The sequence below is a fragment of the Pleurodeles waltl genome, chromosome 11 (genome assembly GCF_031143425.1).
Source record: "Pleurodeles waltl isolate 20211129_DDA chromosome 11, aPleWal1.hap1.20221129, whole genome shotgun sequence".
Lineage (NCBI taxonomy): Eukaryota > Metazoa > Chordata > Amphibia > Caudata > Salamandridae > Pleurodeles > Pleurodeles waltl.
In genome coordinates, this window is record NC_090450.1 from 681017083 (window position 1) to 681031790 (window position 14708).

The 14708-nt window shown below is 42.0% G+C and overlaps 1 protein-coding gene across 2 annotated transcripts in view; it reads right to left on the reverse strand.

Annotated features, from left to right (window-relative positions):
• LOC138265964 (glutamine--fructose-6-phosphate aminotransferase [isomerizing] 1) overlaps positions 1-14708 on the reverse strand; it is a 220860-nt gene that overhangs the window by 147455 nt on the left and 58697 nt on the right. For both annotated transcript variants that reach the window (XM_069214187.1, XM_069214186.1), the window contains exons 7-8: positions 3255-3316; positions 1661-1740 (exon numbers count right to left, since the gene is read on the reverse strand). In XM_069214187.1, coding sequence (XP_069070288.1) covers positions 1661-1740; positions 3255-3316 — 142 coding nt within the window. The remainder of the gene's footprint in view (positions 1-1660; positions 1741-3254; positions 3317-14708) is intronic.

Below are 14708 nucleotides of genomic sequence, written 5' to 3' on the forward strand. Positions count from 1 at the left end.
GAAGACAAGAAGATATAAATTTAAGACCCTCCATTTTCAGGAGTTGTGGGAATCAAGGACTGCTACAAGATCTGTTGCCAACTGGAAGAGTGATGTCATATTAACAAGGTCCGTTGAGAGTCATTCTTAAAAGGACTAACAGGATGGTTCTGATTCATAAAACAGCTTTGTTGCAGCCTTTTGTTCTGCTTTTGTATGCAGTAGGGAGGTTGAGAGAGGGTGGTGGCCAATCTATGGACAAGAGAATGTGTGATCAGATTCTAATCTAAGTCAAGAACAATGTCTGATGTTTATGTCATCTCTGTATACGAGAAAAACTTTTGAAGCTACTCGACTAATGGATCAATTAGTGCCCTCAATGGGTGCATTTGGCAGTGAACTAATTTAAAAGGGGTAAAAGGTTTAACCAGAATCTGATCACAGTTAGAGGGACAGTCAGATACTCCCAGGCTGATCACTCGGGGGGGGAATGTGACTCAGTCAAAGGATACCACACATGGTGACATCTGCCCTAAGCAGAACAAGAAATGTCAAAACATTGCTCAGTTTCAAGAAGAGATTTGTGATCAGAAAAACAAGTGTTTTAGCCCTCATACTAGGACCCTTCGTAATCTGTCTGAATTTTAACCTCAGAAACGTAGGTGCACCCCTACAAACTGATAACACTAGCACTTGTAAACTTCAGGACCTATTCCCTACTCATCTTTGAATGAGAGGTAGGCTTTCCAAAGAATTAAGACAGCAACTAATACAAAAACATGACTGATGTGATCATGTATCTTCCACAGGATATGCTCCAAGAAATTGTGAGCTTGTTCTATGCACCTAGAGCAGAAACAAAACAAATGGAGTACTTACAGACCAGAAACAAAGGGTTCCAAAAAATGCAATGTGTGTAAGCCTATCTTCTGAAAAAAGGAAAATTACAAGTTATGATTGTGAAGCAAAATAAAAAAAATAAAAAAAATATAATACTTAAGCACGGTCACCTAAACATTTCCATAGTGTATGTTTATCATCTATGGTGGGCAGAGAAGGGGTAACAGAGTTCAGGCAAAGACAATTATGGTGTGACCCCACACTTCATGTTTTTAATTAACATCTCATGCTCAACTTTCATTCAGCCAACATATATCAAAAGTTCCCCTCTGTTATGAAGAGGCAGAAGACAAAAGAACACAATATTCAAATATGCATTAATAAGGGTCCAGTGGTTTCTCAATAAAATCTCAGTGGCAGGCCACAGTCATTTCATTCGTCCCTCTATTGCTTCTCATTGGACAAGTAATTACTTAATCAAGTGTGGATCGGTTATTATGAACATACACTGTAATAGCACATTAAACTTAGAAGTGATGCAACATAAAGACAGTCACAAAATAATGCACATTGCTTACATGTCACTTAAATGGAAGTCTGTGGTCTTGATAAAAACAAATGTTCGAATGTGCAATCAGGCGAGAAAGAGTTACACTAAATTATTAAACTGTATCAGCTCACATCCATCTACTTAATACTTCCAGTCACACTAAATATACCATATCACACTTCTTGCAGATGACTTGGCACATAAAATAAAATTTAGCAATGCAAGAATCCAACAGCACTTTAATCTACAAATTAGGCAAACTTTTCCATACTTTAATGTGCAAACGCTTACCTGTTCGGTAGAGAATAGGAATGTGGTCAGTGGACAATTTGTGGGCACTACGGACTCCCATGAGTAGGGGGCTGCCTCTCCTGTGAAAAGACCCATGGTCCAATTTAGGAATTTATGGAGTAGTATATGCACAAGTTTAAGCACATACACAAATAGTGAGTTTGATTAATGCAAGGTCTTCTATTCCATGACAAAGCTCAGACATTGCTTCACATCCGCACATTCTTTGAATATGCAAGCAAGGTTAATTCATCTAGGGCCATATGTACAAACACATTTTCCCATAGACACAGAATGGGTAAAACCCTTTGATACATCTGGCCCCCAAATTCTGTTTCTAGCTATGATTGAACGGCTGTCTCCACCAAGAGCACCTTCTGATATCCTACTGATGCCATTTCATTACAGGGTGCGGGAAAATAAGGAAGTTACCACCTAAATTCCAAAAACAATTTGACACTCAAGCTGAAGCTCAATAAAGACCTTCTTCCACATGCAATCTTGAGCTTTCTCACTTTAGAACAATATTCTGATTTATTAGTTGATTTGTAAAGTGCTGTCCTGTTTCAGTTAAAACACTGCCATTCAGACTTTGAGAATCAGACTTTCAGCTAAGATTAGGACATGTCCACGTCTTTTGCTTAGACAACAGGTTATAAAATCTAACCTTACAAGTGACCATCAACAGGGGGTATTGACAGTCCATACTCAAAAAGGATGTGCAAACAAAGGTAAACTAGCTAAACATTTCACAACAAACACAGCAAGTGCACTGTTAAACTAAGAATAAATTACTGCATATTAACATTTAAAATTCACACCATAAACCAGAATGACGCATAGTAGGTGAGAATATCAGTGGTTTAATCAACCTCTGAAAAATGAAAAGCTTGATTGACTCCAGAGAGACTATTTTCTGAATGCAGGTTATACTCTGCAGACGGTGCAAAACCCAATCATGAAGCTTAAAGGAACTGAAATCTGTGACATAAAGATTGCCCCTCATATGAGATTGTGTTAAAAAATGAAGGTAATAGAACACCTCAGTGGCAGGTCAATTAGCTACTAAAATGCTGCAGTTCGGGGCACTGAATATTTAAAGTGCTGACTGTGAGCGCAATTGGTTTCTCACATCTGTAAGAAGCAGGAAAACAAGTCCATTCAGTAAATGATGTACAAAATTTCATGGTGCAATAAGGGTGCCCATGAGCTAAGGCTTGGTATGCTTCCAGAATGGCCATTCTCCAGAAGTTCAAATTGTTCTAATGGATTGCCAATCACATTAGTATTCATTTATGACAAAATTAATAGAATAAGCAGCATAGGTTCTTATAGTCTCAATATCATATTTTACAATGACAGTGAACACGTTAATTCCCAAATACTATTAGGGCACAATTTCAACTCAGTCACCCTGTCAACAATAGTCCTAAACTAGTGGAAATGCATGCAATCAACCACATCAGCTTGAACAGACAAAAATACAAACCATTGTGTCTGAAATTCGAATGTTTTGCATTGCAATTGAATAACACCTGCACCCAGGAGCCCAAACGGGGCCAACCCATTACATTACTAGCAAGAATTACAATACCTGGTGCCAACTGCCTGGCCAGGAAAATGAACACTCTTGAACACGAGGGCAAATGCTCCTTCCTGGGAGGGAAAAATAGAAGGAACAAAATTAAGTAAAGTGAATATCACAGTACATTTTTGACAACTTACTATTCCTGCTTTAAAATGTTTATTATTTCCCCTACAAGATCTAAAAAAGAGTAATGAGTATCACATTAAAGTCTTGTTCTGCATGACTAGGAAGTAAACATTTCTTCTGCAAATGGTACAAATTGCAATATGTTGAATCGTTTCAAAACAAAGATTGGCATTTATGTGGGGAAAAACCACAGAGAAATCACTCCTCAAGGCACACATAGGTAGAAACAAAAAGTTACTTACCAGTAACTGTAGTTCCCCAGAATTGGTATCTCTCAGATTCATATGCTAGAATCATCCCTGTTGTTTAGCCGAGAGTCATTATGTTATCTCAAATACACTTTCAGAGTGCATGTTTGTAGGAAATTGGGTTTTGCTTGCAGTAGCCCCACCCACCCACTTTTTGCCTGGATGTTGATGCAACTTTGTCTGAGGTGCACTGGGTTCCTGCTAAACAGGTCCCCAGTGCCAGTGATCCTTCCCAAAAAACAAGACAACTGGCCACTTGATCCCCAAGTGGCCAGGTCTTTAACCGTTAGTCCTTAGTAAATGGTACCTCTGGTACCTAGGACATAGTTACTAAAGAGAGTCCCTAGGAGCTGCAGCATAACTTGTATCACCTAAGGGACCCAGCAACAAACTTGCACAGACTGCCTCTGCAGGCTGAGTGACAAAGTGCTCTAAAAAGTGAAAACACAACATGGCACACACTTGTATGCAATGTCCATTAGCAAAGCATGTAATACTTGTATGTCCACCTACAGCAGGCCTTACAGCCCTAAGGCAGGGCTTTACATTACATGTGTGGACGTATCAGCAATAGCAGATATGACCCTGCTATGTCTTTGTCGATTGTTAGACATAGCAAGTGATCAGAAAAGCCATTTTAAGTACATGTGCTCAACAATGGTCAATAGAAGTTCCCCAGCTACATGATGGCTCCATTGAAACTAGGAATGTTTGGTATCAAACATCTCATAATAGTGATAACCCCTTACTGATTCCAGTGATGACTTTCTTAATGCATGCACCCAGAGGGCACCTTAGAGGTGCCCCTTGAAAACCCACCAACTAATGGTGCGCTGACTTGACTAGTTTTAGCCAGTCCTCCACCAGAGACGTGTTTCTGTTCCCCAATAGTGTGAGCCTCTGCTCTCTGGCGGTCAGAAAAAAAGCTTGCTTTGGCAGCGGTGGTAACACACTCCTCCCAACAGGATGGCATGCAAACCTGCATTCCAAGGCAGGGGAGCTTCAAAGACCCGACCGCTTTTAGTACACAGATCTGGCTTCCCACAGAGGAGAGCAGATGCAGACTCCCCTGATCAAGGCGCATTTGGCAACTGGACAGGTGGGAAAATTAGCCATGCAGGAGGTGTGTTGCACTTGCAGGCTGGACACTCCTCTAGGATGACCAACCTGAAGTGACACAACATTAGGAATTCCACCATCGTATGTATGGTGGAATTAGGAATTCTGGGACAGGGTGATGCCCACTCCCCAAAGGAAGTGGTCATCTAGGGGGCGTAGCGACCCCTAGGGTAAGTAGTCCATTGGCTACTACCCCTCACTCTACTTAACGCCCTTAAGCTGAGCATTTAGGGGACACCCTGATGCCAGGACTTCAGATCTCCGCTGGACACACAAAAGAAAGAGTGGAAGAAAGTAGACTGCTGACACAAGAACTGAGAGGCACAACTGACTTGGCGCCAACCCTGCCAGCCTGCTTTCTGCACCCGACCCTTATGGAGCAACTGACCTGTCCTGCTGATGTGCAAACTCCAAGAAACTCAAAGAGCTGCCAGCGCTTCACCAATCACCAGAAGAATTTCCCTTGTCACAAAGATGCTGCTACCCTGCATCTGCAGGCAACCGAAGACAAACTGAGAGGACCCAGACCACCAAAAACCACTTCAGCCGAGCATCCTAGCCCAAGCTGAAGTGGGACAACGGTGTCAGTGTGGTTCCCAGGCCCCCCAAAGACAAAGCCCACCTGGAGTCTGCCCACTGTGGACTTCTTAACAACACCTGCAGTCTCCTTCTGCTGCCCCCCCCTTTACTGTGACCACCTTCGGTGATGGACACCCAACGGTCCTCTGTACCTCTGCACCCATAAACCCCAGACTGAGAAGAAGAGCACTACAGATGTCCCTGCGTCCCAGAGTCTTCTGCGACCTGAGCCCACTTGTTGGTTCAGTCAGAGTGGACTCCCAGTCCACATATGCAGCCTGTTCCTGCAGGCCCCCTACCCCCTAAACCAGACGGTCCACCTGGCCGCCCTGGAGCAAGGAGTCCTGGAGGTCTGGTGCCCCTCTGTCCCCAAGCATCACAATAACTGAACCCCTTGTTGGTTTACCCGGTCTGGTCCCCCAGTCCATACCTGCAGCATCTTTCTGACCGGACTGATCCCCATTGACTTTAACAGGGCACCCAATGCTTAACCGCAACCCTTCACCTGGCCGCCACAGTGCTGCCCGAGGTAACCTGTTGGTGTGGCCTAGGACCCTGCCCTGTACTCACCTTAAGTCTAGAAGGTTTGTCCTGTAAGTTGCTGTGTGGTACCTGTTTGCCGTGTATGTTTCCTCTTCCATAGAGTAACATTTCAGCTTTGAAAAAATGCACTGTTGACTTTTGAAAACAGTAGTAAAATCATAACTCGAAAAGTACTCATCTGATTCCAGTGATGTTGGTATCTAAATTTATATAAAAATATGTGTTCATTTTTTGTAAATCGATGTCGGATTTCTTTATTGAATGTGAGTCTTGCTTACTACCTATGTGTGTGCTTTACATGCTTAGCACTGCTCTCCGATATGCCTAACTGCTTGCCCACACCAATACAAAAGAGAGCACCCGGGATGTCGTTCATACCTCTTTGATTCCTTTGGGGTTTGCTTGGACTCTTTACACAGGGTACCTCTTTTTGGTCCACTATATAAGGAGCTAGCTTCCTACAATGTTCACCCAGAGGTTTCTTGGCGCCGTTCAATAAGCCTGACAGGGATGCAGTTTAGTGAACAATTAATTGATTAAGAGTAGTATACCTGCTTCAATAGTCATGTTTTTATTTTTTTGTGAAAGTCTGAAATTGGATTCCTGGCATAGCAGTACTGGCAAAGAATTCCAGACAGAAGAAGCTTGAGCCATGAAGCATCGGCCTCCATATCTAGTCGTCTTGAATTCTGGGATGTCAAGCAGACCAGAACTGGTCAATCACAGAGTACAATGTGGGGCATATATTTCTACCTTATTGGAGATAAATTGGGAAGCTAATCCATTGAGACGCTTAAAGGTAGTCCAGCAAGTCTTTAATAGGATATGCTGCTTTATGGGAAGTCAGTTAACATGCTTCATCAGTGATGAGGCATGTGTCTGTGTTAGGAGTTAGTAAATTAGATGCTCTGCCTCATTTGAATGACCTGAAGAATTAGAATTGTGGTAGCAGGTAGCCTAAAATAAACGAAATTGGCATAATCAGATCTATTTACAATCAGTGCTGGGACAATTGCTTTTGTTGCTTCCAGTGGAATGTGTGTGTCATTATTTTCCTAAGTATTTTTAGCAGCGATGTGAACATAGAAGCAACTGCAGCCACTTGAGGTTTCATAGATGAATTACTATCAATTATCACTGCTTAGCTTTTAGCTGAAGGTTTTGGCTCCAGTATCTGTCCCATTTCTTTTAGCCAACATTTGTTCAGTCCACAGATTTACCTTATATTTTTAAAATTACAATCTCAGGTTTATCTGTGTTTCATTTTAGTTGGTAAGCATTCATCCACGGTGTGAAGAATGATATTAGACTCTGGAACTGGAGCTGGAAATTCGACAATCCAACCAATCGAATTAGTAGCTGGGAAGTGTCAACATAATTATAAAGTCTGCATCCTCTTAAGGCTAGTTCTTTAATCACAGGACTAGCAGACATTAAAGAGATGAGGGGACAAGAATGAGCCTTGTGGTACACACTCTGTATAGTTCAGGCCTTAGTGGAAAAATTTCCCATGTGAACTGCTTGGGTGCAGTTTTTCAGGAATTATTTTATCCAGCCCAGAGCATTGCATTGAAGGCTGGCCTCTTCTACATAGATGACTAGTATCTTATGGTCAACTGTGCTGAATGTGGCAGACAGACCCAATAGGACTAAGGCTGATACCACACAATTACACAGTCATCATCATCATCAATTACAGACAAAATTACGGTCTGTTTAATCAGTGGGGCATGCAAGTTGCTGGTGATTCTTAGCCAGGCAGAAATAAACAGCTTCTAGGATATCCATTTCCTTAATAACTCTAGGATGGGTTTGTTGGAGTGTGAGGGGCATTGCTTCTATGTCAAGCTATTGATGTATTCTTTTGATTTCTGGTTTACATGTCACAATTGGTACAGAAAAAGGAATACAGAATTTAATGATGTAATGGCCAGACCATACACATGATTTAACACAAATATCACCTAATTTCTAGTTATATTTCCATATCAGGTCTAAAGAATTGCCCTTAATGTGGGATGGGACAGTGATATACTGACATAATTTCAGAAGGGCAATCAGCTCAAAAAAGTCATTATCTTTTGAACCTGCATCTGAGTCATTACCTCAATAACTGACGTCACGGAGTATTAGCAGTAGAGCATAATTAGTTAAAACGGACAGAGCAATTCAAACAAGTACCTAGGAGGACTTTATTCCAGTAAGTGCACTAAGGACCACACCAGAGAGGACACCATCCTTTAGATATCAATAAAGCACTTGTGTGAAGGAATAATACAAACAGGTGAGCATTTAATGGGGAGGATGATGGGTTGCATGTGAATCTCTGAAAAACTACAGTTACCGGTAACCATTTTCTTATCCAAAAATAGATATTTCATAGATTCACAAGCTTGAATCACAATAACAAGCAATCATAACTATGATACAAATTTTGTGCATGGAGCCTAATAATTTAGAAGAAGACTCACCTTTATGGGGGAAAAAGCAACATAAAATTACTGGACAAACTGCAGCATCCCTCTGCGCTGTACAATCCAGGCAATAATGTTACATAAGCCTGTTTTTCCAGGTTACCTCTTGGCATGCCAGCAAGCAAATCTGTTGCCATAAACACACTTCTAGTTGAAGGTGCTGAAACCCTTCATTGCAACGCATAACGAGCCTTATCATGGCAGTATACAATAGCAGGAGATACCCAGCAAGCTATATCAATATACATCGGAACCAACTGCATCAAGTGTGCAGGGAGAAACACAATAAGGGAGCGAGTACCTGGGGAGGAGGCTTTCACTGTTTAAAGATGAAAGCCAGAAGCTTTACCCACCCGGTGAGTGGCATTCTTCACCATAGGGCCCCCCGGTACCTTTCCTATGGATTTATGTGCACTGTACTAATCATTAACTTACGGGGAGCCTGAGGGAGTTTTTTTGGCTATGTCACTATGCAACTCGCCTGGTCTCTCCAAGTGCGTTAAATGCAGAGGGGAATAAATGTATGCGAATTAAACCAACTGGGTGTCTGTGTCAATCCTCTAAACAGTAGGCCTGTAAACAGAACAATGGACTGACAACATTAGCCTAAATAACAGCCAATAGTTTTACTAATGAATATGCTAAAATAATGTGATGCAACCGCAGTGATGAACGCTCAAGTAAAGTGTGTGCATACTATACCGCAACTTGGTGAACCGCACTCATATCTTACCAAAAGGGTAATTCAACTTTGTGGCATCCGCAATGCTGCAGCATGTAGGTGAAGACTCTAGACAGAGATATAAGTAAACTACATCAATCTAGAGTACGCCAGTCTCTGTCAGATTTGTCATATTAGGTTCCTACCTACCAATTGTCATGTGTGTTAAAATTGCAATGGAGGTTACGCAATGACTCAAGTTCTACGTACTTCTATCTTATTTGTGTTGAGCAATTTCCTTACCAATGGTCAAACTGAGTTGTTAGCTGTTACTTTTTTTGTATGCAGTATCGACTTTACTTGAATTCATTGATCACTGTGTTTGCATCAAATTTTTGGGCACATTTGTGAGTAAAAATGGCTGTTGTACAGACTAACGTTGTCAGTCTATTGTTCTGTTTATAGGCCTACATTTCAGATGAGGAGGCATACACTCAGCATCCCAGAACAACCATCAGATGTGGGTTGTACCAATAAATGTATTATTGTTTTTTAATTGCAATATTTATAGCAGAAAGGCCAATACCAGTCTTGATGAAGGTCACTAAAAGCTTTTTAAAGGGTTGAATATGCAGAAACAGGTCGACTTCCAATAGTGGGTAGAACTGTAGAGCTAAACCCCACTTTTCTTTTAAAACTGTCAATAAGAGATTCAATAAAATCGTTTTCTCAATGCATTAGGTTATTTCAACTCAAACACTTTTATTCCCCTCGCCACATAGCCCTCACACTTGGAGACCAGAAAAGCGGCATAACAACATATCAATCAAAAATTTCCCCACACTCCCCAGAGGAGGAAATGGGTAGTATCTTGCACCTAAATCCAAAGCAACGGTGCCAGGAAAGGCCCAATGATGAAGCATAAACAAAAACAACAGGCGATGGATGGAATGCTCGTATTAATCTCAGCCACTGGTGACTGCTTGGGAGGGGCACCCCAATATATAGTTTTTTGCCTACCATGACACCTCAGTTTGGACCCTAGTCATATGCAAATAAGTCTGGAACCTGCTCCTCATGGGAACAGTCCAGCCCGAATTTCCAGGCCAGGTCCTCCTTGAACCAGAACACAAGCAACCTAGGATCGGTTTCAGCCTAGTTAGGGCTCTTCAACCAGGCATAGCTTGGTACCAGTGTCACAGTGATCCCGGGACCCAAATCTGGGCATACCTGGTGCACTTATGGAAGCAAACACAAAAACAACAAGGTGATGGATGAAATACTTAAATTAATCTCAGCCATTGGTAATCACTTGGGCCGCATCCCAATCCATAATTTTTTGCCCACCATGCCACCTCGGTTTGGACCCAGCCATATGCAAATCAGTCTTGATCCTGCTCCTCATGAGAACAGTCCGGCCCAAACTGCCCAGCCAAATCCTCCCTTAACCAGAACACAAGTATCCTAGGACCGGTTTCGCCCCAGTTATGGCTTTTCAGCCAGACATAGCTTGGTTCTAGTGGCACAGCGAGCCCAGGACCAACATCTGGGTATTCCCTGCGCAAGTGGGTCAGCAAAAACAAAAACAAAAGGGTGATAGATGGAATGCTTGACTTAACCTCAGCCACTGGTGATCTCTCTGGCCGCATCTTAATCAATTGTTTTTTTGCCCACCATGCCACTTCAGTTTGGACCCAGCCACTTACAAATCAGTCTTGACCCTGCTCCACATTGGAACAGTTCAGCCTGCACTGCCGTGTATGAGGATAAATAAATGTACATCCTGTGGATATAGTGTCAATATATATTCTCCTTTCTGTAATAATTGGAGAGTTTCTTGCAATGTAACCATGCAAATTGTGCTTCTTGAGAAATTAGTTCAACTGCAGAAGATATAAAATCGTTTTTCATTCGCCTTATTTTTTCTGTATCAGAACAAAGCAAGAAGCCCACATTTAGTGGTGGGACTAATTCTAAGGTAGCTTTATTTACCATTGTGGAGACCTCTGGTTGCAACAGCATTGGTGTTGAAGGTTTTTTTGGATGGTAACATTGGAGGCGAGTTTTGCATGATTTCTAATGTATGCCGCAGGTGTATGAGATCTAGAAACCACTAATCCATTGTTATAGGTTGCCACTGGCTGTTTTAAATTGAAGCCTTTCCACCTACAGGTGTTGTCCAGGGTGGTATGGCCACTGCTAGAAAGTTATTACTGTCTCCTGAATGGGTCTTGATTTTTCCAATAACTGGTGCCTCTTCGATGAGGAGGACATTTTTAAAAAGAAGGTGAAGATGGGGTCTGTGCTTCAAGGCAACTGTTGACAACAGTATTGTTGTTGAGGTTGTAATGGCTGGCATCTACATACCACTCAATAAGGATACTGACTCCTTCTTGTAGCCCCTCGGAAGGGATAGGTATGAAGTTGCTGTAACAAGCCCAAGGATTATGCCATGTTTATACCTCCTTTTATGGGCTCCAGTGCCTAGTCGACATATTTGACAGGCTGTTTAAACAAAATACCAGAAGATATTGAGAATTTCTATTAACTGTATTGACTGCTGGATGGATTGTATCCTTTACCATGAAAGCATATACAGAATCTTTATCATTTCAAGAAACAACATAGCCTTGTGGAAGAACGTTATGCTTCTTTCAATCTCTCTATACAGGTCGGTGAGAGATTCAGATGATCATACTTTGTGACTTTAGGATCCAAGCAACCAAATTAAATGATGTTGGAATCAGGTATTGAGTTTCTCTCAATTCTGGTCAGCAGGTCAGGCATAAACGGAAGTCTTCAATGTGGTTCCATGGACGTTTGGAGAAGAACCAGGTCCTACCATTGCCTTGGCCAATTTTCAATATTCATATCATTTTCAAAGGATATGCTTGAAGTTTCAAAATTGCAGATGGAATTACTGTAATCGATGGACAGGCGTAAAGGAAAAGGCCTGGCCAACTTGTACAAAGGGTGTTATTCCCTAGAGACTCCAGTTCAGACAGCCTGGATGCAAAGTCTCTGCCCTTTTGGTTTTCTGCATCTGCAAAGAGGTCTTCAGAAAGTGTTTTCCACTCTTCGAAGAGGTCACCTAAGACTTCCTTTTCCAGGACCCTTTCATAAGACTGTTCGTAATACTGACTGAGAAAGTCCACTTCAAGATTCATTCACCCTGCTCTTAGGTTGAGCCCCCTAGCTAAGTCCCAGTGCTAGCTCATCTGGGCTTATATGGAAAGTAGTCTGAACCTGGCGCATCATTGCCTGATAATGCATGTTGGTGGTGTTGCCTGTTTGAAGGTGTATAGTTGCTGTTTTTTTCAAGAATGGGAGAAAAACTATGAGAGCTAGATGGACCCTGCTGAGTTTCAGATAGCTTATATAGTACAAGGCTTCTTTGCATGTCCATTGCCCATTTACTGTCAAGTCTTATAAATAAGCTCCCCATCCTGACATGGAAGCATCCATCACTATGATCTGAGACTGAAGTGCTTTATGAAGAGGAACTCCTTTGAGCAAGCTGTTCCTCTTGAACAACGATTTTAGAGATTGCCTTGCAGCAGACAATCTCTATGGGAATGGGAAGCTGTCTTCCCATTCCATCTTCAGACACCATTTGTCCTCTAGGCATTGTTGCAGATGTCTAATGTGCAATTCTGCATTTGACCCATGTACTTACATAAGGGCATTAACCTAGAAGGGAGTCTTTCTGTCTCATAGTTGGATTAGAGGCTGTCACACTGTGGCATATGTCCCAGGTATATGATACTATTTTATGGTGCCTTAAGCTGCCCCCAAGTAGAACACCCTTTGCATTTGCAACCACATTGAAATATATTTTTGATGGTTGGTTCGAAGGCCTACACTGGTCAGCAGGTTTAATGTCAGAAAATGTGTTTTACTTTTCCTCAGACAGTAAGACTTCAGCAGCCAGTCAGCTTGGTAAGGATGGGTGAAAATTCCTTTCAATTTTAGGCAGGCTACTATCACTTACATGCACTTTGCAAATGTGCACAGAGCAGATTCAAAGCCAAATGGTAGGACTAGGTATTGACAGTGGTTGTTTCCTCCTACAAAATAGAGGAATTTTCTGTGTGGCGTTGCTATTGGGATGTGGAAGTATGCATACTGTAGCTCTAATGGACACATACATTCTTGGTCTTAAATTGAGTAGACCTGGTGTAAAGGCTAATAATTGCATTTTCTTTCAATTTAGGTTCGGTCTTTAAGAAGTCATTATCTTGTGGGGGTGCCTTATATTTGTTTTAAAGAAAATGCTGCGTGGCACCTTTGATTTTGGCAGGAGTTAAGACTTTTTTTCTCTGAAATATCAAGTAACTAACGCAAGAAGAGGCTTCAGAGTTGCTCTATGTTGTAGTGTTTCTAAAATAAGAAAGTGCTGGTTGTGCAAGGGGATGTTTAGTTTAGCTGCCGCCTTGGCTATATCCTCAAAAAAGGAGATCTGAACCATCTTGTTTTCCCAGAAGTATGATGGGAAGAGACAGGTGATCTATGAGAAGATGTCAGAGAAGGATTTCAGTTCTCATAGTGAAGACATGGAAGTTGGTCTCAACACTATTTTACGAGGAGTAAGGATTGCAAGGTAACCTGAAGTGAGTCCTCAAAAGGAAAATATCAGCTTTATCGGACTGAAAGGCAGTGGGTGAGGTTTAGGTGGAATTGATGGAGGAGGCTTAAATAGGTACTCTTAGTCTTTCTTCTGAGTTGGAGTGAAGGACAAAGTTAAAAAACAAGATGAAGATGCACCTTAGCGATGGAGCGGCCAAGGACATAATCAGCAGGCATGCAGAGCCAGTCATGGATACTGATGTCGCATGTCACTGTGACAAACATAATATTTTCGGCATGAATGGAGACTCAGAATGACATCTATGGCGACTCTTTTTAATGGCGAAAGGATTGACGTCAAGCGAGAATCTGGCTTCAACATCATAGATGGGGGCCATATCAACGGTAATATTGACCTGGGTTTAAACAGAGATATCACCAGCGTGTTTGTTGATGTCAAGTGGTGGGTACTCGTCGTCAATGGTGATCTTTCTGGCGCATGTGTTTAAAGTGTTCATGACATTCTGCACTAGATGTTTAATCAGCTTTCAACAGAGACTAAGTAGGAGGCGATCCTCTTGACGTCAAGGCTGATACCTTTGACAACTGTCTGGAATGTCGTTGAGAATGGTTTTGTCGAGGTCTTCTTGTTATCACCTTTTCTATGGATCTCCTTTTGCTACAGTTCTTGTCAGGAGTAGGCTTTTTCTCAGCAGGGACATGACAGGATGATCTCAAAAAATTTATTTTCTTACTTTTCTCCTCCACTTTGTTCTGTGTATCTATAAAGCACACTATCAGCCGTGAGGGTATCCTTGTGCAAAGCAGGTGTGTGTGCCCAGCCCTACCTATGGAAGGATGGTTAATTGAAAAGTCCGGCCTTCAGCTTATTACAGAATTCAAGAAGAGAGGAGGAGGTTCTGATGTGGCGAGGGAGGTTGTTCCAGGTTAGGATAGCTGAGGAGGTTAGGTGTGATGTAAGAGAACACTTGTGGAGTGTCTTGAATGTGTGTAAGGCGTTTGAATTAAGCGAGTTAGAGTACTGGAAGCCAGTGTAGTTCCCTGAGGTGAGGTGTAATGTGAGTTGTGTGTGGGAGGTTGAGGGCGAGCCTGGCTTCCCAGTTCTGAATGGTCTGTAATCTTC